At 41.4% G+C, this 26,107-nt stretch overlaps 1 protein-coding gene across 2 annotated transcripts; it reads left to right on the top strand.

Annotated features, from left to right (window-relative positions):
- Window positions 1–32: 32 nt before the first annotated feature.
- KATNA1 (katanin catalytic subunit A1) lies at window positions 33–26,008 on the top strand. 2 transcript variants are annotated; one of them, XM_090041215.1, is made up of 11 exons: window positions 33–159; window positions 7,107–7,280; window positions 7,965–8,122; window positions 13,409–13,589; window positions 16,551–16,672; window positions 18,285–18,390; window positions 18,781–18,939; window positions 20,055–20,181; window positions 21,266–21,400; window positions 22,054–22,180; window positions 25,652–26,008. In XM_090041215.1, exons 2-11 carry the CDS (start codon window positions 7,119–7,121, stop codon window positions 25,848–25,850), a joined length of 1,476 nt encoding a protein of 491 aa, XP_089897341.1. In that variant the 5' UTR covers window positions 33–159; window positions 7,107–7,118; the 3' UTR covers window positions 25,851–26,008. The 2 variants fall into 2 exon arrangements, with proteins under 2 accessions (XP_089897341.1, XP_089897346.1); XM_090041220.1 differs by having other exon boundaries at window positions 72–155.
- Window positions 26,009–26,107: the final 99 nt, after the last annotated feature.

Raw genomic sequence — 26,107 nt, 5'->3', positions numbered from 1 at the left:
CCGCCCCTCTCCCTCCCCTCGGACCCGGAAGTGACGCATTAGATTCGCCTTCCAAGTGGGGCGCGCGAAGAAGGGTGCGGGCAGTAGTGCGCAGGCGTGCTGGCCCGCGGGCGGAGGTCGGACGAGCCGACCAGTTGCGGAGCCGCGCGCGCGGGGTCGGTGAGTTGGGCTGTGCGGGCTGTGACGTCACCGCGGTGGGGGAAGGGAGTTCGAGACCCCGGCGGCGGTTGGGGGGCGTAATCCCCTCTTCCGCCGTTGGCAGGTGCCCGGGCCCAGCCCGCTGGGGGTGGGGTGGGGTGTGCACGTGTGTCCGTCCACACAAGTGCGCGCCTATGGTGGGGAGCACTTCAGCATTTAAGCTCCCCAGTTTTACATTCGTTTAGCTGCTTTGAATGTCCTCTACAGCAGCGTTTCTCAGTCCACAGACCGCGACCCGAAAGTGGGGGCCTAAGAATATCTGAATGGGGCTGTGAGCAGTCACAGAAAAATGTAGAAAATCATGGATTTGAAGTGCACCGATCTATCTGTTGTGTATCAGATCCGCACAGATGAAAGGAAAATTAATGTTATTGACTATCGGTTGTTTGGGGGGTTTTGTTTTGTTTTGTTTCGTTGGGTTTTTTTGGGCTGGTAATGTTAGCCAACAAATGTTTGCCACCTGCGCCGCTCCCTTGCAGCCGCACACATGCGTGTGGGCAGGGTGTATCCAGGCAGTGGGGACAGCAGCATGCTGTGGATAAGTCTGTGGAGAGGAAGAGGCGTGGGTGGGGGGGCAGATCGAGGCCCCTGGTGAGGCAGGGAGAGGGGCTGGGACTGGGGGCACTGCCCAGTGGAGACGGTGAACAGGACCCAGGGCTGGGAGCGGGACGGAGCCACAAGCAGCTTGTCCAGGGGGGGTGGGGAGGGGGGGCAGCTCCCCAATGCTGTGTGCACCACCCAGGGGAGGCATGGCAGGGCATGTGCCACCCTCAGATTTGTGCACAGGGTGGATGCAGGCTGTTCGGTGTGGGGGGGCTTTCCCTTAGGAGCCCTGTCCTGGCTGTGTGTCCCCTGCCTGCCTGGCAGCTGTGGGGGCAGCAAGTTGTGCCTCCCACTGCTGGCTGGGTAGGGTTCCCAGGGCAAAGGCAGCAAAGCAGAGAGCTCTGAGGCCACAGTGAACAGCTGTTTGGCTCCAGTTAAAACATCCTTACATTTAAAAATGATGGTCGCGGCACTCGAACATTCACTGAGCTTTAGTTCAAGTGCCCCCACCACCATTTTTAAGCGCCGGGACACTGATCCCTTGGACAAGTGCCTGTGGCTCTGCCCCACTTCCAGCCCCTAGTCCTATTCACTGCCCTGGCTGGGCAGCACTCCCAGCCCCTGCTCCTGCCTGACTCCCTCCCTCTCTGTGGAGACCTTGATCTGCTCCCCACTCCACAGACTTACCTGCAGGATACTGCTCTCCATGCTGCCAGGTTGCATTCCTGTAAATTGGTTATTGGATTGGTCTCGGTCGATATGCTCGGTTAATAATTGGCTATTGATATTGGCCAAGAAAATCTTTACCAGTGCACTCCTAAAGTTTCTCCTTTAAAGAAAGAAGAACATGGGAAGCCACAGGTTTCTCCTGGCAGGCTGGCAGAGTTCCAGTCTGAGAGGCTCCTTGGGGTGGAGGGAAGCAGGGGGAGGGTGATCAGGCAGTGGGTGCCAAGTGCATTTGCATCAGGGCAGCACAGGCAACACATCGGGGGGCACATGCCTTCCCAGATTTGTGGGCCACAGCGAGAATGGGTCTGCAGCTTGGCCAGACTGGCACAGGCAGGACCCATGTCTGCAACCCAGCAGGCAGGACCCAGCACAGGAGGATAGAGCAGGGCAATGAGACTCATTGCTCCTGCTAGCAGGACCCCTGTGCCAGCCACGCTGCTGGCTGTGTGAGGAAGAATAGATGTGAGGGGCAGGGATCGTGCTGCCCTCACCTCCTCCTGTCGCCACCATTTCCCTCAGTACACTACTTGACCCTGAACGAGAGGTAAGGTGGCAGGCAGCTTGGGCAGCCTGAGGGAAGCAGTGGTGGCCAGGCCATGGCAGCAGGGTAGAGCTGTGGCCTGGTGTGCATGCAGCTTGTGGCCAGAGGAGGTGAGAGCAGTATGCCCCCCTCATTTGTTACTCCTCGCACTGCTAGCGGTGTGACTGGTGCCAGGGTTCTGGTGACAGTGGCAGCAGCAGTAGCAGTGAGTCTCAGTGCATAGAGATGGTTCCTGCCTGTGCTATTACTGGTCTTTCATTCTGATCACAGAAAAATGTGAATTTTTGGTTACTGGAAAATCAGGGACTTTTTTTTATCAGAGTAAACTAGGATCCCTGGTCATGAATTAGGGGTACTGGCAGTTTGCATTGTGCAAATTGCACAATGATGAATGTCACTTGAGAGTAATGGATGGCCATATGTAGATATTGCTATTAATGTTTCCTGTTGATATTGATTTCTGTCTTTAAAATTAAGACCTTGAGCTGCTTTAATTTGTAGTGTGTAAGAAGTATTTTGAGGCCAGAATACTTGTGTGTTTTCTACTTTAACTATTTACTAGTTTGGGAGTAGCCATTGATGTCTACAAATGAGTCTTAGTTCAAAAAGGTTGAGAACCACTGCTCTAGAGCTCTGGGCAGGGAAATGTCATTTGTTCTGTAAATTCATGAACTTCTTCTGTTAATATCCGTGAGATGGCAGACTCTCACGTCTCTTTCTACATCTGTTTTAGAACTTGCCTTTCAGTGGTGGTCAGTGTTTTGTACTCAATGCAGGACCCAGTGCTGTTCCTGGCCATCCCAAATCCTGGGTCCATTATGAGCATGTGAAGCAAGCTAGGATAAATTCTGTTGTTAGTGATGGGAATGATTTGACAAAAGCAGCAGATGAGTTCCTATTTCAGTGATATCTGGGGAGTCATAAACATGACAGGTCTATTTATTATACTCTGAATAAGCTAAATACTGGCTTTTGGGGATACAGCATAGAAGTACACATAGGAGTAAACCTGTTTGAAGTATCTTGCCTGGTGATAATTTTACAAGGTTATTTCCATCATTGTTCCTATTTGCCCACAGATGTCTTGAGTATAATTTGGGGACTGGTCGTAGTTGATAAAATGCTGTAGACTTGCTGTATTGTGTAATAGATTTAAGTATTTGTAGATATTTCTCAGTTAATATATATGTAAGTGCTTCAGTGTTACATTTTTTTTCTTTCCTATTCTGTCTTGTTTATTTAGCAAGAGATTTGCATGAGCTCCTTTCTATAGTAGATGTACAAAAAACTAGAACTCTTGGTTCCACAATGATACCTTTTATTAGATCAGCTGGAAAATGGCAAGAAAATTGTCCTTTTCTGCAGGCTTTCAGGATCAAAGTCCCTTCGTCAGGCTCTGGGAAAAATGTAGATGGTACAAGACAGTAAAAAGTCCCCATAGGTAGGAAATAAACTTCATTTTTGCACAGAGGGAGCTGAAGATGGAAGGTTGTCCCTCTGGGTCCATGAGAGTGTCTTTGGGAGCTGTGTTGAGTAACTCTTTGATGTGTTGATCAGGTAGAATTCCTTCCCTGGAGGTGTCAGATGGCAGGCAGGGAGGCAAAAAAACCCCCAACTTCTTTGTTCTGAAATGAAGTTTAAATTCCAAAATTGGCTAAAACTCAGCATCTTCCATGTTTCAGGGGTGTACTTGGTAGTTGTGTTGGTCCGAGACAAAAAGACATACAAAAACCAAGAGTTCTAGTTTTTTGTATGTCTTTTTGTCTCAGACCAACACGGCTACCAAGTACACCCCTTCCTATAATAGAAGCATTTTCCTTCAGACTAGTTTTATCTGCTTATCTTGTTCATTTGCAATAGAGATGGTGAGAAGAAAGTGTTATACTGCCCCCCTAATTCACAGCTTCTGACCTTGTTCTGTAAAACAGAGTGTAACAGCTAGCAACAGCTAAATTTTTGTATCAATTGCAAAATAGCAAACCAGTGGTACAAGTAGGAGTAAGTTGCACCTTGGTAGTTTAAAAACAATCTCAGTTAGTATCATATCATGCTAGACATGTATCTTTTTAATTTAAACAGAGATGTTATATTTTGAAATTATTTCCTATTTGTTACAATTAGCTGGGCCTCTTTAGTACCCTCACCTAGCATGAGAGATTCCCAAGATCTTACTTGTTGAAAAAATGGCTGCATTTTGTTGGAAGTCCTAAATAAATCCTGTTGATCTAAATTTCTCTTTGTTCTCTTTTCACTTTGTTTGGCTTCTCTGTGGGCATCCATCCCTTCCTTCCTCCCTTTTTCTTTTGCCCAGAGCTCATTTATCATGGTAGCTCAACATCCATCTTTTGTTTTATTGTGTCCTTGCCTCTGTTTTGCTGGTTAATAGTTCCATGCCTTCTTATTGTTCTAGTCAAGGATCATTCACTTGCTTTTGTTTCTTGTTTTCATGCTATTTTCTCTATATACAGGAGAAAAAACTGTTTCTTATAGATGTCCCACTGCAGTAATATGCAAAATACAGAATTCTTGCACTGCTCAGAGATTTTCATTGTATTTAACGTGCAGCTAGCTGCACATCACTGTTTTACTGTTGGTTTGAAAAGCTTGCCACTGCCTTAATAACTTGCCATTACTTGACTTAAAGCATGTATTAGCATCTTGCTTAACCTGCAGTTTCAATGTGGGAAGGCAAACGGGTGTATCTGGTAGGATGAGTCTGAGTGGAAAAGCTTGCTCCTAAACACATTAGTCCAAACCTATGGCAGTGTCTGTGTTAGGATCCTTTAGATAGCTCCTGAAGAAGAAATTGTTAGTTTTCTTTTAGGTAAAAAGAAAATAGGTTTTTTTTTCTTAGAAAATGAAGACACATCCTTTTCCCAAAGTCTTACTAACATGGAATATATATTCTTCATATCTGTTGAACTGACAGTTATTTTAGATTGAGAAAAGGAATTGGGTGTTGTAGATTAAGCAAATAAAAGCAGAGGCAGACAGATGACCAAAGTGCTAATACCGGCAGTAGGGGTGCACCAGGAGAGTTTGGGGGCCAACACCAATAGCTGATTTTTAAGGAGGCATATTCACCAATACCAATCCAATTTCTGATATAGTTGCGTGCAGCCAGTAAGTCTGTTGCGATGGACAGAGAGGAGGGGAGAGAAGGGGTGTGGAGGGGCAAATCAAAGCCCTGGTGATGAGGGAGTGGGGTGGGGTACTGGAAGGAGCCATGACTCATCTGGGAGGGGGGCGGAAGGCGGGGGGGGGGTGCATGTGCCCTTGGATCTGTGTGGGGCCCTGCAGGCTGGGGCCAGGGCCACGCCAGGTTCTTCCTGGTGCTCGAGGGGACTGGGCCGGGGCTGCACTTGAGACAGGCGGCAGTAGCAGTGCTGGGAGAAGGTTATGGGGGCACTGCAGCCAAATCAAATTTTGCTGTAACCTTCTCCTCCCAATGCTGCTGCCATCCATCCTGAGCACAGCCCCCAGGTGCCGGGAAGAGCCTGCCACAGCCCCCCCCCCCCCCAATCCAGGAGCACGTGCCTCCCCCCCACCCCGTGCCCTCCCAGAGTACACACAGCAGTGGGAGCCGCAACCCCCCCACAAGCCGTGGCTCTGTCCTGAACACTGCCCTGGCTGAGCAGCGCCTGCTCTAGCCTCTACCCACTCCCTCCCTTCCTCGCCGTGGGGGGAGGGGGGTGTTGATCTGTTCCCCTGCATCCCTCCACTCCCCCCCCCGCCCTTTCCACCATAACAGACTTACCAGCTGCATGCAGCTTCTCACTGCCTGCATGCTATACTGTGGCTGCAGGCACTCATGGGCGTTTATCTGCCAAATTATTGGCCACATTAGGCCGATTCCCAGTTTTCTTAATATTGGTGCTGATCCTAATGCTGCTTGCCCTGCCACTGAAGGTGGGTCTAGATCTGGCCCCTGAGGAGCCCCACAGTCCAGATCTGGCCTATGGGCCCAAACCAGTTTTACAACCTTGACTTAAAGTAACCTGTATAATTGCTGTTGGTATTTTCTTTTAATAAAGAAATTGTATTTGGGTTAATGACATGGTCAATTGAATTCCAGTAATATAAAGGCCAAGAAGCTAGAGACTCAGAGGGATTGGATGTTATATGTGGGTAATAAGAATATCCAGAATTGTCATAGTTGATGCTGAGTATGTGTATCCATGGTAAGGAGAAAGAGAGTTGGGTAAAACATTAGAATTTTTGTTTTGCTTGTAAACACTTTATATTCTATTCCATTCTATTCTGTTCAGTTTGATCAGATCTTTTAAAATGGAAATAAGATCCTTTTTCATAAATTCCTTGGCAGAGTGCCCTACCTTTTTGAGTAGTTGGAAACATTGCATTATAACAAGATGATTTTCAGAGTATGTTCCAACATGTTAAAGGTTTTTGACTGTGTCTGTTTTTAGTTTCAGCTGTCTCAGCAAGTACTCCCTGCATGTGTGGATTACAGTGATAGTAGATTAGGAAGCAGGTGGTGCTGTCAAGTTAGTGCAGCTGGTGGTTATTTCTTCTCTGTCCTATCAGTTACTGGACCAAAACTGGCTGTCTTTGAGCTTTACACATGTCTCCAGGGGCCTTCTTTAAAGAGATTGTGGGGAAGAAACTCTTTTTCTGACTGAAGACTCCAGGCTGGGGATCTACTCATTTAACTACTTAAAAAAGAAAAGAAAAACTTGGCTCTTGGTGCTTTCACCTTACCCATAGCTCATGTAGCATTAAGAGTGCTGTACTGGTAATAAAAACACTTGCTCACAGCCTATTGTGAAATTCTTCTGTCTACAGGGCTAGGATAATGGTGGGTCACAGGGTGTTTAGCTGTGGTTCTTAAAGGATCTTTAGATTATTTCTTGCATGATGCAATAACTTACAGAATGAACTGCTCCATATATACTTATGGTTATGGAAAAGTACAGTTTGTCTATATTTATCTGTTGAAGAAACTCATCTTCTAATTTATTAATTTTTTTCCATTATTAAATGCATTAGAATATACCTGAGAATCCAAAAAGAATTTCAACATTAGTTTTGTATTTTTACTGCATTTTTAATGCAACTTTTCTTTTTTTTTTTTCAGCTTACATTGAGCATGAGTCTTGTTATGATCAGTGAGAATGTAAAGCTGGCCCGTGAATATGCCTTACTAGGGAGCTATGATACTGCAATGGTCTACTACCAAGGAGTTCTTGACCAAATGAACAAGTACCTCTACTCTGTCCGAGATACATGTCTTCAGCAGAAATGGCAACAGGTGAGCAGCAGTATTTTGTCAGGAAGCATTTTAATAGCAGAGAACTATGCTAATACAGTCTACCTAGTTTAATCATGAGTAAGAAATACTAAAAAAAATAATCCTAACTGTTCTTAACAAGCTGTTTTGTTACTGTAATCCTAAGGCTTTGCAGGCTGATTATTTTTTTTCTGATGGCACTGGCATTATAAGGAATGGAGCACAACACTAGCTTCATACTGCACTAACTTGCTTGCCGATTTGACTTCTATTGAATGGATGAGTGCCCTTGTTATGGCTTAGTTAGTTGAACTTTTATATTACTATGAGGCAGACTTACTCCTTCACTTGAATGTCTTTCGATAGTGGGGTTTTGGCTCCCTCATGCAGTTAAGGTTACTGCATTCACTTCACATTAATGAAGAACAAGAGTTTCTCTGAAGACAAATTGGCCCATTAGGTTGCAGTCTCCTCACATTGTACATTTTTCTTAAGACTGTGATGTTTTAAAAAAGATCACAAAGACTGATTACATTATTCCATGTCTAGCAAAAGAAGTATTTAAAATATATAAGGCTGAGTTAAAGAATCAGGATACAAGTTCCACAAGGTTCTTTTTGCTGAGTGGATTCACAATGACTTGAGCAGGAGTCTGTTAAAAGTTTATTTGCAATATGCTTTAATATGCTTCATATTTTGCATCAGGTTTGGCAGGAGATAAGTGTGGAAGCTAAGCATGTGAAGGATATCATGAAAACATTAGAGAGTTTTAAACTAGACAGTACTCCCTTGAAAGCTTCACAACAAGAATTACCAGCTCACGATGCAGAAGTCTGGTCCTTGCCAGTACCTGCTGAACGTAGGTAAGAAGAAAATTAGAGGCACAGATAACATTTTATAGGGTAAAATATGGTCTAGTTTCAATATGAATTTGCTCTGTAACAACTCCCCTCTCCTAGGGCTCAAACACAGTATTTGAAATAATTGATGCTTTAATAGCCAGATGTTGGGCCGCGAGTTAAATTTCTGCATTTTGCTTCAGGATTTTCCTTTCTTGTCTCTAGTAGCATTCACAGCCTGCGTTCTAGGAACAGCTTTAAAACAGCCATCTTCTGATGGTTCCATGAAACTAGCTTTCCACTGCTGTACTTTTCCTTCCTCTTGTCTTGCAACGATACTGCATGCAGCTAGTGTGAAAAGGAGGTAGAAGAGGTATCTTACTCGACCACTTTTCATAGTTCCCATTCTTAGGATCCTAGTACATAACTCCTCTATTGGCCTTTGCTGTTGCTTGTAGTTTTCCTCAGCAGGAAATGTGTGACGTTTAAAATAAATGAGAGTGAACTTTGAAATGAATGTGAAGTTTGTTGGGTTTTTTTGGACTATTTCTGTGCTGTATAGTGTTTACAGCAGCAACAGTGAAACCAAAATTTCAATAGCTTTGTCAGGCAGCAGAGGTCCAGGGGCTGCTTGCAAACTAAGGGAAATATTTCAGTCCCCATGCTTATTTGGAAGGCTGCCTTAGCAACTAAAAAGGCACAAATGTAAGCTTAAATTCTGTAGAAATCAAAGGCTTATGTCTTGATCTTACCAACTTTTACATTGTCTGATTTTTGCACCCATGCAAAATTCTTTGACTTAACTGGACTCCATATGAAAGGAAGAATTTACAAGTTTAGCATTTAGGTCTTTGACAATGGGGGTGTGCTAAAGGCTAAGTAGAGTTTTTTGTACATTTTTAGTTACCCAGATCCTAAAGGTAGAATTGTGGTTTGGAAGCTTTCATAAACAGTATTTTTAGTGTTGCTCAGGAAGTATGATTACTTAAAAATGGAGTATTTGACTGCTTTTAGTCTTGGGTTATAGCAGGTCCCAAAAGCCACAATGAGAATTCAAGCCACTTTGTGCCAGGATTATCCTTGTGTTGAAGGTTTATGTTGTAGAAATTAAAACAGTTGAAGAGTGGGTCAGAAATAACAGAGATGTACAACATGGTAATTGCCCAGCCTCCCTTTCTAAATACAATAAAACCTAAAAGTGCTACATGGCTAGAAACCTAACTCTCTAGTCCAGTGGTTTTCAAGGGTTTGGTCCCAAGGGCCAGAGGAATGGTGTGGGGCTGGTCCATGGGCTGGATTGGGGCCCCACATTGCTCCTGCCTGAGCCCATGCCCTGAGGACCCCACATTGCCCATACCTGGCCCTGCAGATTAGGATTGGGTTCCAAGCCTCCCCCCAGTTGCCCCTGCTTAGTTCCTTGTGCCAGGATCAGGCCCTATACTGCCCTGCACACCTGATCTAGCATGTAGGGCCACAGCCTGCAGGGCTCCTCGTGAGTCAGATGATGGCACCAGCGGCTAGATCTGGCCTGTAGGTCAGGGGTTGAGCATCCTTTTTCTAGTCAAATATTTAACTCTGTCTGCTGTGTTTATAAATTAACCCTTTTTTCTATTTAAATCTGCCCACTATGATTTTATTGTAACCCTACATTTCTTCCTATTTATATTAAACTTCATCAGTCTCCTTTAAATGAACAATTGAATAATCTTCAGAACCTTGGCCCCAGATAGGTTTTTTGCCTGCAAATAAATGGACTTTCCAACAAGTGACAGAATTGCATCCCAAAGTCTCCTGACAGGGGTTAGTGATCATGAACATAGCTTACTTTGCAGGGATTGAGTTTTTTGTAACCATGGTGCTAGGAAGTCAGTAGGTGAACTAATGCTTCATATGGCAAGTGACCAGGGCTTCCTGTTGGTCATAACGCTTGCTCTTGCAGCTTATCTTATCTTTCCTTCTAACCTGCATGTTGGAAAATATGCTTCTCTAAGAATTAAGGGACATTAAAGCTATATGAAAGTAAAGGAGCCCCACAAATTTTGGGGATCAGAGATCCTCTCCACATGTCCACTTGAATGACTTCTTGAGGGCTATTCTCTGGACGTGTACCATATTTCATAAAATTGGCTTTAACATTGCAAGTTGGGATTTTCTGAGAACAGACTCTCGGGAAGGGTTGGAGAATCATCAGTTCTTTTAATGAAAGTGCTCAAAGTAGGCAATTTAGGGCCTTTTTAAAACAGGGGTGTCAAACTCATCTGACCCTATGAACCAGGCTGCACCAGAGCCATGGTGCAGGGCATTGCCTGCAGCCTGTACCCTAGATCCCCTGTGTACAGTGTCAGGTCAAACCCACTCACTGTGTGCAGAGCAAGCCTTCCTATGCTGCATGCATTTCTAGGTCCAGCCAGTGTGCCAGATGGAGTAAGGAGCTCTGGGGCTGTAGTGTCCCATGTGGCATATTGAGACATAGATTTCATAGATTTTTTGGGTTGGAAGGTACCTCAGTAGTTCATCGAGTCTGACCCCCTGCTCTGGGCAGGAAAGAGCTTGTCCAGTCTCCTCATGAAGACTCCCAGGGTAGGGGAGAGCACCATTCCCTTGAAAGCCCGTTCCAGGTTTTGACAGCCCTTACTGTGAAGAAGTTCTTTCTAATGTCCAACCTAAATCTGCTCTCCATCAATTTGTGGCCATTGTTCCTAGTTACTCCAGGGGGTGCCCTAGTAAATAGAGCATCTCCTATTCCCTGCTGCCTTCCCCAGATGAATTTATAGGCAGCCACAAAATCACCTCTCAGCCTTCTCTTGTGAAGGCTGAAGAGATTCCGCAGGTGCTTCTCGAGCAAATCCCAGGACATCATTCTCCCCTTGTACTCGGCCTTGATGAGGCTGCAGCTGGAGTACTGCATCCAGTTTTGGGTTCCACAATTCAAAAAGGATGTGGAGAAGCTTGAGAGAGTCCAGAGGAGAGCCACGTGCATGATCAGAGGTCAGGAAAATGGACTTGATGATGAGAGGCTGAGAGCCATGGGACTCTTCAGCCTGGAAAAGTACAGGCTCAGGGTCTGATCTAGTGGCTGCTAGATCACCTCTCAGCCTCTTCATACGCAGGCTGAAGAGATCCAGGTTCCTCAATCTCTCCTCTTAGGACCTTACCTGCAGGGCCTTTTACCATAAAAGTGGCCCTCCTCTGGGCTCTCTCAAGGTTATCCACATTCCTCTTGAAGTGTGGTGCCCAAAACTGGATGTGCTATTCCAGCTGCAGCCTTACCAATGCCGCATAGAGGGGAAGCATCACCTCCTTAGACCTGCTCATGATGCACTTGTTAATGCATGATAGAGTGCAGTTAACTCTATTGATCACTTTGTCACATTGTTGACTCATGTTCATCTTTGAGTCAACTATGAATCTGAGATCCCTTTCCTCTGCTGTGCTGCTTAGAAAGTCATCCCCCAGTCAGTAAGTGTGTTAGTGATTCCTTCTCCCTAGGTGGAGTACTTTGCACTTATCTTTCTTCTGCCCACTTCTCCAGCCTGCCCAGATCTGCCTGAATCAGTTTCCTTTCCTCAAGTGTATTTACTGTAATTTGGTGTCATCCATGAATTTGGACAGAGTGTTCTCCACACCCTCATCCAAGTCACTGATGAAGATATTGAATAGCACTGGTCCAAGGACCGAGCCTTGGGGGACCCCACTGCCCACACCTTTCCAGGTTGATACCAACCCGTCCACCACCACTCTCTGGGTGTGTCCCATTAGCCAGTTCGCCACCCACTTGACCATGAAATCACCTAAGCCACAGCCGCTTAGTTTTTTTATGAGAATGGGATGCGACACTGTATCAAAGGCTTTTTAAAATCCATGTATATGACATCTACCTTGATTCCTGCATCTAAGCGGTTTGTGACCTGCTCGTACAAAGAAACAGGTTTTTTGAGCAGGATCTACCTGCTGTAAATCCATGCTGGTTGCCCTTCAGCATTATTTTACCTGCTGGTCTCCCACAAATATAATCCTTAATTTTTTCAAAGGTTTTCTCAAGGATAGAGGTGAGGTGAGACTAAACAGTCTATAGTTACCTGGATCCTTCTTTCTCCTCTTTTTGAAAATAGGGACCACACCGGCCCTTTTCCAGTCCTTTGGGACTTGTCCTGAGTGCCATGAGTGCTCAAACAGTCCTACCAGTGGTTCTGCCATGACACTGGCCAATTTTTTTTCAGCACCCTTTAATGAAGATCATCTGGGCCTGCTGACTTGAACACATCAAGCCTCTCTAAGTGTCTCTTCATTAGGTCAACACTAACCGTTGGTGGGCCAGTGTCCCACCTGTGCTTGTCCATAGTTTAATTTGGAGATGTATCATTATAGTGTTCAGGAATACTGATGCAAAAAACTCGTTGAAGAGCTCAGCTTTGTCCCTCCTATCTGTCACTAATTGCTCTAACAGGGTCAGTTCAGATCATACATGTCCTCCAGCTGGGTCCAGCCCACAAGCTGTAAGTTTGACACCCCTGTTTTAATTTTATTTATTATTTTTTTTTATTTCTATTTCTTGGGATAAGTCAAAGGCATTGGGAAGGGATGTGTGGGCAAGAAAGAAAGCTTGCATTCTTAAGGTCTCAAGATGAGATTTGGAGGCAAGTTTAAATTTGCTTTTATCAGTAACTACTAAAAGTTCTGCTTTGGGAGAACGGTAGGTTTGTGTACCATCTGTTCATCTCTGGAACTGCAGTCTGATGCTTTCTGTGATTTCATAAGCCTGCTACTGAATTAAGCGTAGCCTTCTGACAGAGAGCCTGACTGAGTATTGATAATGCTGAAAATGTTGGGGGGTTTTGCCTTTTTCTCTTGGTTTGCAGAGCTCATGTAAGCCTCCTGAAGGGGTAGAGTGCTCCAGTGGGTTCTTGACTTACTAAACAATAATTCAGCTTTCATAAGAAACCTTTTTAGTCTCTGCCATGATAAAGGAAGGTGAACTGCAATATTTCTCTTTGATTGTAAGCTCCTCAGTACTAGGACTAACTTTTATCTTTTTGGCACATAGTACTAAGGTTATTACTTGTGCCTGACAAATGAGTGTCAAACTTCTAGTGGCGGTGGAAGGGAAAATGGGGTTGAAAAGAGAAATTTTTTTGACTTAAAAAATAAAGTTATCTTTGAGCAAGATACCATTGTAACAAAATAAGTAAATACAAATGACATAGGTTAAATAATTGTTGCTTGGGATAAGCAGCTTCTGCATTCTGTAGTTAAGATTTGGCAGTGTTAAGTAACGCTCACCAATGACTCTTATGTATCATGACTAATCAGACCTTCACCAGGACCAAGAAAACGTCAGTCTGCTCCATGCAATGATTGCAGAGGTCACAATAACCGTGCAAGTGCAGCAGTGAGGGGCCCTCACCGTCCTTCTCGAAATCCTAATGATAAAGGGAAAGTAGTCCGGGGCCGAGAAAAGAAGGATCAACAAATCAGAGGAAAAGAGGAAAAGGTAAAAACTTGTGGGTAGCTTCATTGTATTTTTATGCCAGGATAATGGTGCAAAGGAAATTTAGTTTGAGAAAATTGATCAGCTGTAATGTGCTTTTTATATTCAAAGCAGTGTACAAACAGAAAAGCTCACAAAACATGTTAGTAGATTAGTTTATGAGAAAGACTAATGCAGAGAAGGGTTGAATGACTGGTTGAAGGTTTTGCCTAGATTAATTAACAGCCAGAAATAAAATTAAGTGCTGACTTTTTGCATCACTGTTGTGTGGTATCCATGAGATTAACTGATGGTAGCGGTAACAGGAGACTATTATTAACACGTAAAATCCACTTTTGGCTTTCCCAGATCAAAGATTTTACTATATAAATAAAGGTCAGCACTTCTTCCCATATAATTGGTAGAGGGACCGTCTTAATTTTTATAATGTCAAAGTGCTTGGATTACCATGGTCATGTGTTTAGTAACAGAAACTATCCTGTGTTTGGTTTTATTTTTTTAAGTGTCTAGATCCAACATGTATAAAGCATTATATGTTTTCACGTTAAATAGTTAGTTAAGGGACAAATCCAGTAAGTAATGCATGTGTTTCATACTACCAGGTAAGAAACATTCTGCTCTCATTGAGATCAGTGAGAGTCTCGAAGCTAGTTTCAGTAAGAACAGGATTGAACTCTGATGTGTGAACTGGTAACTTGATGCTCTATAAAGAGAGAATTCATCTCTCCTCAAGGTTGAGAAAAGGGGAGAAAAGCAGGACTTTAAATTCCCAACACCAAATCCTAGCTGAATAATTTATTCAATGGGAGAGGAAGGGAAGAAAGTAAGGTTTTATCTTACAAGCTACCTGATTACCTAGATAAAGCTTTATTGGTGCGAAAATATTTAGCATTTCTGTTTTTATTTTTAAAAAAATCAAACTAAACTATTTTTCTAACCTGCTCTAACAGGCACAATATTCAGTTTACAATATATAAGATCTGAAATCACATCAACACCAAAAGAGTTCACAAAATAATATATTCACAAAATATTTTACTTTCCAAAGTGAAGTTCTGGCAAGAAAATCAAGAAAAAGTCTGGCTGTTTCAAAATACACGCCTAGAATTTTTGTTTTGAAACCATTTTAATTTTGCATTAAATAATAGTAACATAATAGTAATAATAATAGTAACATGTCAACAATATTAATGTTAATAATAATGATAATATTATATTATATATTCTAGTCTATTCTATTATTAATAATAGTGACGTTTATGGTTGGGAAAACAAAACCCTTCAAATGACCCAAACAATCTTTTTCCTGGAACTTTTCTGTGCAGAGAGTTCTGAAATTTTCAGTTATTTTGAAATCTGTAAGTACTTCTATCCTTCTGCACAGTCTTGATTATTACTTAAAGGTACTGTGAAAACATGAGAGAGGAAAAAATGTTATGTAGGACATGAGGGCAGAATGAGACCTAGGTTTCCACGAAACTTTCAGCCACTGGTGAATATAGATTTTGTAGATATTAGGGCTGGAAGAGACCTTGGAAGATTGAGTCCAGCCCCCTGCCCTGGGGGCAGGAAGTCAGCTGGGGCCAGGATCCCAGCAAGATAAAAAAGATAGTGTAGAATAAGCAGTTGTTGGGGCAGCAAATCATAGTATGGCTAAATTCTTACAATAAATAAAATATGTATGCATGAGTTAGGCTACTTTCATAAATAAGACTTTGGGGATCTTAAAAGTGATGGGATAATAGATACCTCAGACTTATCCTTTACACAGTGCCATCTCCTGTTATTTTGCCCAGTCTTGCTCCATTGAAGCCAATGGCAAATAACTTGATTTCTTCAGGTTCAGAATTAGGTGCCAGTAGGAAGACTATTCCCCTTAGCCTTGTTCGTTTTTAAGTGAGAAATTTATGAATTAAACTCAAAATGGTTATTGTCATAAAGCATTGTTAAGTGAGCTTGTACAAGGCCCAAGTAAAACGTGGAACAGTTCATTTACAGTGGAATAATTAAATACTCTATGCAGTGTAAAGCAGTGATTTTTAACTGGGGTGTCATGGGATCCTGTCTAAGGATGCCACGGGGAGCAGTACAGTATTGGCATTGTGCAATTATGCATTGGCATTGTGCAAATACCTACATGGGATTCACAGGGTAAACCCAGAAATTTCAAATAGGCATCTGTTCTGACTGGTTATGGTCTTTTTAGAATTCATTGCAACAAAAGAATAGCTCTGTTATTTTCCCATAACCAGAAAAGTTTGTGGAAGGTAAGAGCTGGTATTTTCCAAGAGGTACCTTGGGTCAAAAAAGGTAGAGAACCACTGGTGTAAAGAATGCATGAATGTCATTTAACTTTGTGTGTGAATAACGTTGAACCTCCTCATGCATTAAATGTGCACATTGCCATAGTACATTATCACCCACCCTGGAAAGAGAGAATAACTATAGTTACATTTGAACTGACTTCTTTTTTTCTTTAAGTCCTTGTAATATAAATAATGCATATCTTCCGTTTGTGGAAAAACAGTACCAGTTCTATAGGCTGATTCTGAAATCGGAATGTAGTTTAGTAGTTGGGAGGAATTAGATTAATCCCATGTTTATTTTAATGGGAGTTAGGTGCCTAAGTAAATTTGTGGATCTAGGCCTGGGGCCCTAAAATTATTTCAAGCAAATAAACTGCAGTGACTAGCAGGAAACAGTTAAAAAAAATATGGCTTACACTTTTATTATTTTATATTTCTAATAGTTAATATGTATAAAATATGAGAACGGGAACATCATGGGTTACTGTTATCTAGAACAGATGCGTTCTTTGCCTTGGTAGCTGAGATGACATTCAGGTTTCTTAGCCAGTTCTGAACTTCCACGTTGTTGGATAATAGTGTTGTAATTGAAAAGCCAAAAATGTATATGCAGTACAGCCCTGGTATGGATTGTCACAACAGTTTTTATTTTCTGTAGAACAAATCCTCCTCTGATATTTCAGAATCTGAGCCAAAGAGATTTGATGGTACAGGATATGATAAAGATTTAGTAGAGGCTCTGGAAAGAGATATAATTTCTCAAAATCCCAATGTACGATGGTAAGTCTGAGTGTTATCAAGCTTGTATTTTTGTGCTTTTTTTTTTCTCATCAGAGAGTGGTTGTAACTTCCAGGGTTAAGGCTTTTAATACATGGAATAAGTGTATCTACAAGAGGGATTGGCAATATTTTTGGGCAGAGTGCCAAAAATACTTGTGGCCTTGACTGGTAAGAAGTTGGTGTGCCAGGGCTGCACGACAGGGGAGCCATGAGGGGCCCAATCCTCGTTGTGGGAGCAGCACAGTCCTGGTTCCTTCCCAGCCATCCGCCCTGAGGCACATGTGCCAAGCAAAATGCCTTCAAGTGCCATGCTCTGGCATTCATGCTGGGGGTTGCCTGCTCCCGATTTACAAGTTTTCTTTGTGAGTTGAGTGTGTAGCTAAACTACTTTCTTTCAGTGTTTATTGCAAGAAACTTAACATGATAAAAGACCTTGCCAAATCCATGTTGTATCATGGTATATCAGCAGTGGGTCCCTTTTGAAAAGAGCAAAAAAAAAGTATGATCTCTAATTGGCATTGTATCATATCTTCTCCCATAAAACACACCCTGGAATATAATACACATCTTGTTTTTGAAAGGCAAAAAAAAGAAAAAAGATTTTTCTAGAGTTTTGGTTGCATGCAGCTCAATTTGGGCAGGCTGCTTTTTGTGGGGGTATATTATATGTGAAAAAAATATGGTAATTCCTTTTATAGTTGCCTTTACAGACAGCTTCAAAACCCAAATTCATACAAAAGCAGCTTTATTGCTCAGCTCCCTTGTATTCAGACTGTCACAAGACTAGGAGGGTTTTGTGAGGATTCAGCGAGAAAAGCTTGTGGCTAATAGGCTTATTAGAAATGGTTGTACTTTTTGTGTATCAATATAAAAAAAGGAAGATAAATATTTATATACTAAGCTGAAACTGTGGGGGGGTTTCCCTTCATTTTATGCCAACTCAAGCTTTAGATTGGAATTTAAACATTCTTAGACCAAACATAGACTGTTCCTAATGTCTTATAAAACATTACTGTTTTAGCTACTTGCTGGTTCGTATGGGGCCACTATGGAGGATGCATCCAAAGCGAGGTGATGCTACAAACTTAAGATACCATACAATGCTTCTCATTCTTGTAGAGGCAGCTTTAAAGTTGACTAAATACTTTACTCTTGAAAGAGAATTCTCAAAAAAAAAATTTTTTTAATCTCTTCCTTCAATTTGCTTTTATTAATTGGTCTTCAAGCTTTATAAATTATAGCTATACAGATAAAGGGTGTCAATTAATGCCATAGTTCCCACTGGGGAGAAATTTTATAGCACATGTGATGCTTACTCTAGCATGTTTCCCCAGACTGCCTTATCAACATATTTCCTTTTTGATGTGGACGGAAGGGTGAGGGGGTGTGCAGAAATGTGAATTAATCTGTTAATTGCTTGGATGCACTCTGGAACTTGTCAGTCCAGTGCTATGCTTAGAGATGAGGACACTTCTCTGACAGAAACTAAGTTAAGCTCAGTTCGTTCACATTGTCTATTAAAGTCATGTGATGATGAGTGTTTACATCTTGAATTGAATGCTGGTATGACCCTCCTGTTACCATCTACTTAAATTCCTTTCTTCTGTATCAGGGATGATATAGCTGACTTGGTAGAGGCCAAAAAATTGCTCAAGGAAGCTGTTGTCTTGCCAATGTGGATGCCAGAATTCTTTAAAGGCATTAGAAGACCATGGAAGGTAAGAAAAAAATTGTGTTTTATGACATGTAGTGAAATTTTTAATATCTGTTCTAAGAGGAGCACCTGAAGTTATAAATGTTCCATGTCTGATAGAAACCAACCTTCCCTCCTAATCCAAACCCCTTAGGGGAACTAGTTTCTGTTCTGAATACTAATCAAATTAAGCTACAAAGTAAAACAAGTATATGGTTATGGGCTGTATTGTTGGTATTGCTTAAAGACAGTACTATTACTCTAGCTTGTAATACAACTTAGGCAAAAGCTTCTATTGAATATTTTAATTCTGAAGGTCTAAAACAGCTGCTTATGTTTAGATTGTTGCACTGAATTTTCTTCACTAGGTTTAATGCTCAACCTTAATTTTGGACTTTCTTTTTGTTTTAAATAGGGTGTACTGATGGTTGGTCCACCCGGTACTGGAAAGACCCTCCTTGCAAAAGCTGTAGCTACTGAATGCAAGACAACATTTTTCAATGTCTCTTCATCAACACTAACTTCAAAATACAGAGGAGAATCTGAGAAACTTGTTCGCTTGCTGTTTGAAATGGTGACTGAGACCTCTTTGCAGGGAATAGTGGGTTGTAACTTCATCTCCGGAATAGTGAACCCTAGGCAAGAGCTAAAACTATTAGTAAATTGCACCTCCAAATTGCACATACAGGTGTCTGTAACCACTTACACTGCGGTCTGGGCATGGATATGCATATTTTTAGCAAACCACTTTAAATATTGACAAGGAGTCCAGCCTTCTATTTGGTATGTACATTAATATGATAGGTTATGCTTGAGGCTGTAATCCCTGGGTTCATGGGACTACTTCAGAATCTGAGATTTCTTATGAAAAAAGATATGTTGTTCTTCATGGTTGTAAAGAAGACTTAAAAACTGGAAACAATAGAACCAAAGGAGTGATTTTTCTTCCTGAGTCAGCAGGTAGTCTGAATCAGTAGCTCTGAGAGGTGTAAAACTGCTGCATGCATTACACTGGGATGTTAACTCAAGACTCACAGCTTGAAGTGGGAGACTTGGCAGGTTCATGAAAACGGAAAGTGGCCGTAGAGAAATGTTGTGGCCCTGGCCCCTCTGCTATTTAGTCATATACTCCAGCTGCTGTGGACCTTGTGATGTTGTCCATGAATCACTGGGAAAGTGAAACAACTGCCACTTTGAAGTGGAGTCTAGGGCCATATTGTGAGGAGTCTAAAGGCTGTTCTACACCAGAGAATTAAATTCACACTTAAATTTATAGGCATATAAGCCTATACCAGAATTTAATTATTCTGGTAGAATTTCCTATGTGAACAATCGTTCTTGTTCTGATGCCTATTAAGTGACTGCACCCTTGACAGTTTTGGCTAGATGTGATGTTAATTTGTTATGTAGGGCTGTGAACAGGTGCCATATGAGACCTTGGGGTTATTGTGCTTCAGTAAGTCATTGCTATAGGCTGTTGTGTTATTACTAGTGACACCCCAGATATGTATAGGTGGAGGTAGAGGTGGGAGAGGATACATACTTGTTGGCTATTTACACCTGTTGTATTAAGTTGTGTTGAATTATTGTGCTGTTTTATGGATGTTTCTGGAGTTGTTAATTTAAAAGAAATAAGGTTAAATAAAGCCTGAAATATGTTAATGCCATTTCAACTTCTGATCTCCCTAGGCTCGGTTTTATGCACCAACCACTATATTTATTGACGAAATAGACTCTATCTGTAGTCGCAGAGGAACCTCAGAAGAGCATGAAGCCAGCCGTCGGGTGAAGGCAGAATTGCTGGTTCAAATGGATGGTAAATTAATTAGCAATTGGCGGCTCTGGATTAGAGGAGAAAATATAAAGGTTCAAATTTCCTTCACCAGGGAGTAGATAATCTAATTACAACATTTTTAAAAAGGCAAATTAAAAAGAGGTGCATTGGCAGTAGTTCAAGCTCCAAGACGCTGCAAATACATTTAATGAGTGCTCCTTTTTGACTTCCCCACCCTTCTCCATAAAAGCCATCTCGGTATCCTCTTGCAGACTGAATAACTAAGCTTTCTCAATCTTTGGAGTCCATGCTATAATCCTACTTTTATGCTCCCACGATTTTTTTCTCCCTAGTTCCAACAATAAAGTAAAGCAATAATTTCCAACTGAACCATTGCAGCCTTAGGGATGGCGTTCCTTTAAGGAGAACTGTCACAAAGAATTCCAGGTGACTTTCTACTTGGTCTGTAGAAGTGGCATACGGTTATCATCAGTTACCTATGCTGGTTTAAAATTCAGATGATACTACTTTAATCTTGACCTTTCATTGACTCCATTCCCCTCTTGCTGAAGGAAAAAAAGGATGAAGCTGGACAAAAATGAAGACACTAGTTTTTTTTAATAGCTTTTTCATAAAAACTGCACACCCAAGTCACTTCTATAACTAGTCTAAGTCATTTGCTATACAAGATTCAGCTTTACTTGTGCAAAATGTTAACTTTTAATTTTATCTTTGCTAAACACTGCTGAAATGTACTTAAAGAGGAACATTTCATCCCATTTTTTTTAAATGCAGTAATTTAAAATTGCTAATCTGCAGAGTGAGTTATGACAGGGTTCCACATGTAAGAAAATCCAGATTATTTAGTTCTAGCAGCCTGATGCACCTCCCACTTCAATCTGTAGAGGGACTTCTGTTGGTTTAAATAAAAAGGTCAGACCCCTTGCAGTTTAATCTTGCAGTTTATAATCACAACATGCCTGGTAGAACTCAAAATTAAAGTAGAACTTCAACACAGTAGAGGAGCTTCATTAATATTACAGAGTGATGGGTGCTTTCATCTGCATATATGTATGAAATTCCACACAGGCTGCATAGGTTAATTTCCTTTCCCTTTCTAACACAGGTGTTGGAGGGGCATCTGAAAATGATGATCCTTCCAAGATGGTTATGGTACTAGCTGCTACTAATTTTCCTTGGGATATTGATGAGGCCCTGAGAAGAAGACTAGAAAAGAGAATTTACATTCCTTTACCATCAGGTATAAAGACTTCCTTTTTTTTATCTTGGGTGTGGGGAGATCAGAAACTAAGATTGCCATTCTGTCAATTTTGATACCTTTTATATTTGACTGAGGTCTCAGATTAGACTGAGGTATAGTGAGGGGGGTCTAAAACTCAGAAGCACCTTGGGGGTGAGGTGGGGGCGGGCAGGGCAGGGATATATGCAAACACATGTATTAGGTACTTTAAAAGGGGAGATGGGGCTGCTGCTCCAATGTGTGTAACAGCTGGTATGCTGTGACTGTTACCTCTGCGTAAGCCTATAGTCATACAACTGAGCCAGATTGCCCTAGCTGACCTTTGATGAAGCAGGGTTAAAGTTGGAGCAGTTTTGCTCTGCTTGTATCAGAATCATGCAGGTATAAACCGCTGCAGCCTAACAGCCTGTATATCCCTGCCCTGTGTGCTCTCTCCCTCCTCTCCCAGAGGTACTTCTAAGTTTTAAACCTCTCTTGCTATATATCTGAGTCTAATCTGAGACCCCAGTCGAATATAAAAGTTATTGAAATTGAAGTAATGGCAATCTTAGTTTTTGGTAGTGATAGAGTTGTTACATCTATCTTGTCTTCAGAACATGGGTTGTATTGATTCTTATTTATTTTTTTTAAACCTTCTTGTGTGTGTTGTTTAGCAAAAGGCAGAGAGGAACTTTTACGAATAAACCTGCGAGAGCTTGAATTGGCTGATGATGTTGACCTTGAAAATATTGCTGAGAAAATGGAAGGTTATTCTGGCGCAGATATCACCAATGTATGCAGGTATGTTGGTTGCAGCCTTTATATAGACAAACTCATTATCTGAAAATGGTTTGCCATATTGGGTTTAACATAATTCAAACCAAGTAGTTCTTAGTAAAATACAGACTGATTTAGGCACTCTTGCGGTTTAAAATCTAGCAGAAAAGCTAGCTACTACACAACCATTTACTTAAATTTGTATTCCACACCTTCTAGATATCATAAAGGTAAAAAAAAACAATTATGACGGTCCTAATCAAAATGGTATATTAATGACATTTCATGTTTGCTTGTTTAAACTGAACTATCCCTTTTGTGTGAGGTTTTCCAGTTCCTATGGTGTTCGTTTTAACTTGCAGAGTTCGTTGGATCATGCCATTGAGGTTCTAAGGGTGCATATCCCCGTGCAATCATAAAAGATGAAAGCAACAAAGAGCCATGTCAAGTGAATTGGGAATCCTTAGAGTGGAGGGATGCCATGCATAAGGTCTAGCTGGGCTGCCATGAAACCTTATTAGCACTAAGAGCAGGGGTTGGCAACCTACAGCCCACAGGCTGGGCTTGGCCTACAAGAGGTTTGGATCTGACCTCTGAAGGTCCAGTTCAGTCTGTATTATACTAAGGGCACACTGCCAACTCCTCAGCTGTTTTATCATCTTTTTGCTAGTGGTATGGTGAGATTTACTTTTGAGGTTGTAGCTAGCTGCTGCATCTCATGTGAAGGGCTGCTCTTTGGTCTCTGGAGGAGATTGCAACCTCTGACCCACATTTGCAAAGGGTTGCCTACCTGTCCTAGAGCTTTGACCTAATGGGAAGTGTGTGAAAAAGGAATAGTACTTTGAAATAGTACTTCACAGAGAAGGAAGGAACCTGTGGGATGATTGTTTATAATTAGTTTAGCTGTCAAGTATGCCATAAGAGGATATTCATATTAGAGTAAAAGGACTGTTTAAACACAAGTTAGCTGCTTCAGCCTCATCCTGCAGTCACGTACTGCATTTCTTTTGAGATGTAATATTTTTGTGTAAGTCGACTTCTGTCTTGCTGCTCCTCCAGAGGCTGTTCTGATGTTTGTAATTATACTGTTGATGCTGGAAACTGAGCATGGGGTGTGTCAACACCTTGTTTAGGTGGTAGTAGTCCTATTGCTTTTTCTTTGCATGGATTTATGCTGTATGAGCACTCATTTGTTCCTGTCTCTTTCCTTGGCGCTTACTTGAATAATCAGTGTATTAAAACCCATAATTTGGACTTTACTGCAGGAACAGAGGATGCCTTTGTCTCCTTTAATATTTTAGCATTTTTATAATGCTGTGTTTTAAAAGTATTGCATAAATCTTAATTCATTATAAAGCCATTAGGGCTAGTTCTAAAAATCAATTTATTCTAACTATGACAAACACAAATAACAAACTAGGTCTTGGATTGAAAGCAGGTTTTTTGATAGAAAGATGGAAAGTATTTATATTAAGGCAAGTTAACATGACTTGAAATAGAGCAGTCTCTATAACAGTTGTAAAACAGCTCTTTTAGTTGAGGCTAGAGAGTTAGTAGTGATTCTGCTTTTAAGGCTCAATCAGTACTGTAAGGGTGGTGTTATATGTTTAACTTAACACCAAGTGCAGTTAAAACACGAGCAAATGCACATTCAAGCAGTTCAGTACATGTTAAGTGCCGTTGTGGGTTGCACAGTTGCTTCCTTTCAGGCAAGGATTATCTAACCTATTAACTTTAATACCTCACAGCATTCCAGTAATTTGCAACTGTTGCAAATAAACATATGGCTACATCCTGAATGGGGCATTTTTAGTGTCTTTTGATATGCCATTTACTTGATCCCACCAGCAAGGGGACTTGGATAGCTGAGCAGTGTGCTGACACACCTTGTGCTCAGTTGATGCCTTGGTATATATAAAATGGGAATGAAAAGTTAGTTATTGAGATTCTCTCCTGTTACAGTTCTAGGCCATCTTAAACAGACAGAGCACTTATCAGCAATAGTTTAAATAAGTACGAATACTATAAACCTGCATCTAACATCCAAATCCTTTCCTGGTACTTGTTTGTGGTGCTAAGTAATGTCCCTTCCATACCTAACAACAAAACACAAGAAAAATCTTAGCTAATGTAGTTTGTACCCTTGGGAACTTAACCAGAATTTAATTACAACAATGTTCACTCATGCCATCATCTCCTTACTATAGCCAGTTGTTGCTCTGTGTGGCTTCTTTCATCCATCAGCATGGAACAAAATTGAGATTGTATTATTGCCTCCCATGGGGCTGGGGCTATCCTTTCAGCTTTTTTACTGCCAAATCGAAGCAGTAGCTGGAATTTGGTGAAAGACTTGTATTAGAGACTTAGTTATTTTTGGGCATGAACTTGCTTTTCTGATTTTATGGTTTTGGAACTTGACGATTTCAGCAAATAAGTTCAAGCTGTGCAAACTGAAACTTCATCAGTCCTTTTTATATGTAGACATTCAGCACAGCTCAGTATCTCCTACACTTTTGTTGACCCAACAAAGGACATCTAAATACAGTCAGTAAATGCTTTGATGTAACAGGAAAAAAAGAGGTGTACTTGAAGTCACTTTAATACAGGCTCACTGGAAGCAGCAGTTGGAAGTGCATGTGACTTGAATATGTTCTGTAATCATTTTATCCCCTAGCTCAGATTGGCCTCTTAGTTATTCATTTTACAATGTGAAACAGTAGGTACCTTATGGAACACCTTGGAACTGAGTGTAGAGCAGAAAAAGCATTCGGCATTAAAGAACAGGACTTGTCTTTAACTTTAAAGAACCCTCCTTGTTCTGTGCCTCCCTCTGTTTATTACATGCTTCTGAAAGCCATGGCAAACACCAATGGGAAACAACAAATTTGGCACCAAGGAGGTGGCTTTAAATGGACACTTTTAACGGTCCTTTTAAATCCTCAAACACAAAATCAGATTGGCCCACATGCTGTAGGCTGCTGTTCCCTGGCATAGGTTGTCTGGAAGTGCTTTAAGCATTTAATGCCCTAATAAGCATCATAATTTGGCACATTCAGATTTTTTGGCCATCCCTAGTAACTAGAAGTGTTACTTTCATTAGATTCAGTTCTGAAAAGAAGTTCTCTCCAGTTTTGTCAGTAAGTGTTTGTCCCTGCAGGGATGACAAACACGCTCATTTTGAATACTGCATCAAGCAACAGGGACAAGGCAAGATGCACTCGCATTACTATTGCATATAGCTAGTGATGCAGAAACTTTCCTTCTGCAGTAGGATCCTTGAAATTCTACCCCTCAAACCCTGGAAAGGGAGGCCCATTGGCTAGAGTATCTGTCTAGGAGCCACATAAATATCTAAGGTAGAATGAAAGCTATGATGAACCTTTATGACTCTTGGTTCTCCAAACTGAAATTGTGGCCTAATTTGAATGTTTAGTTTAAGTCTTAAGCAACCAAACCTACCTTCATCCTAAGTAACCTTTTTTACATGCCCTCCAGAGATGCATCATTGATGGCTATGAGAAGGCGTATTGAAGGCTTGACACCAGAAGAAATCAGAAATCTTTCCAGAGATGAAATGCACATGCCTACAACTATGGAGGATTTTGAAATGGCTTTGAAAAAGGTTTCTAAGTCGGTATCTGCTGCAGACATTGAGAAATATGAAAAATGGATAGTTGAATTTGGATCATGCTAAGACCTCTTTAACCAAACTTACTTTGAGAAACCTGCCTTAAGTCTTAAAATAGCTTCAGAAGTGATGAAAAGTAGTTCCAATGCACTGAGTGCTATTTTTTAATTTTTGTAATTATTAAGAGTAACATGATTCTAAATAAAATAATTTTTTAAACTGCAGGTTACCTCTGCCTCTTGAATTAACTTAGACCAGTCCTCCTTTGCCTATCTGTTAACGTTAATCAAATGTAGTAGTGGGACTTGTTCGCTCTGCATTTA

Source organism: Crocodylus siamensis, chromosome 1 (assembly GCF_052110815.1).
Source record: "Crocodylus siamensis isolate JL-2025a chromosome 1, ASM5211081v1, whole genome shotgun sequence".
Taxonomy (NCBI): Eukaryota; Metazoa; Chordata; order Crocodylia; family Crocodylidae; genus Crocodylus; species Crocodylus siamensis.
The sequence above is the reverse complement of the archived record's forward strand: the minus strand, read 5'-3'. Positions and strand labels throughout refer to the sequence as shown.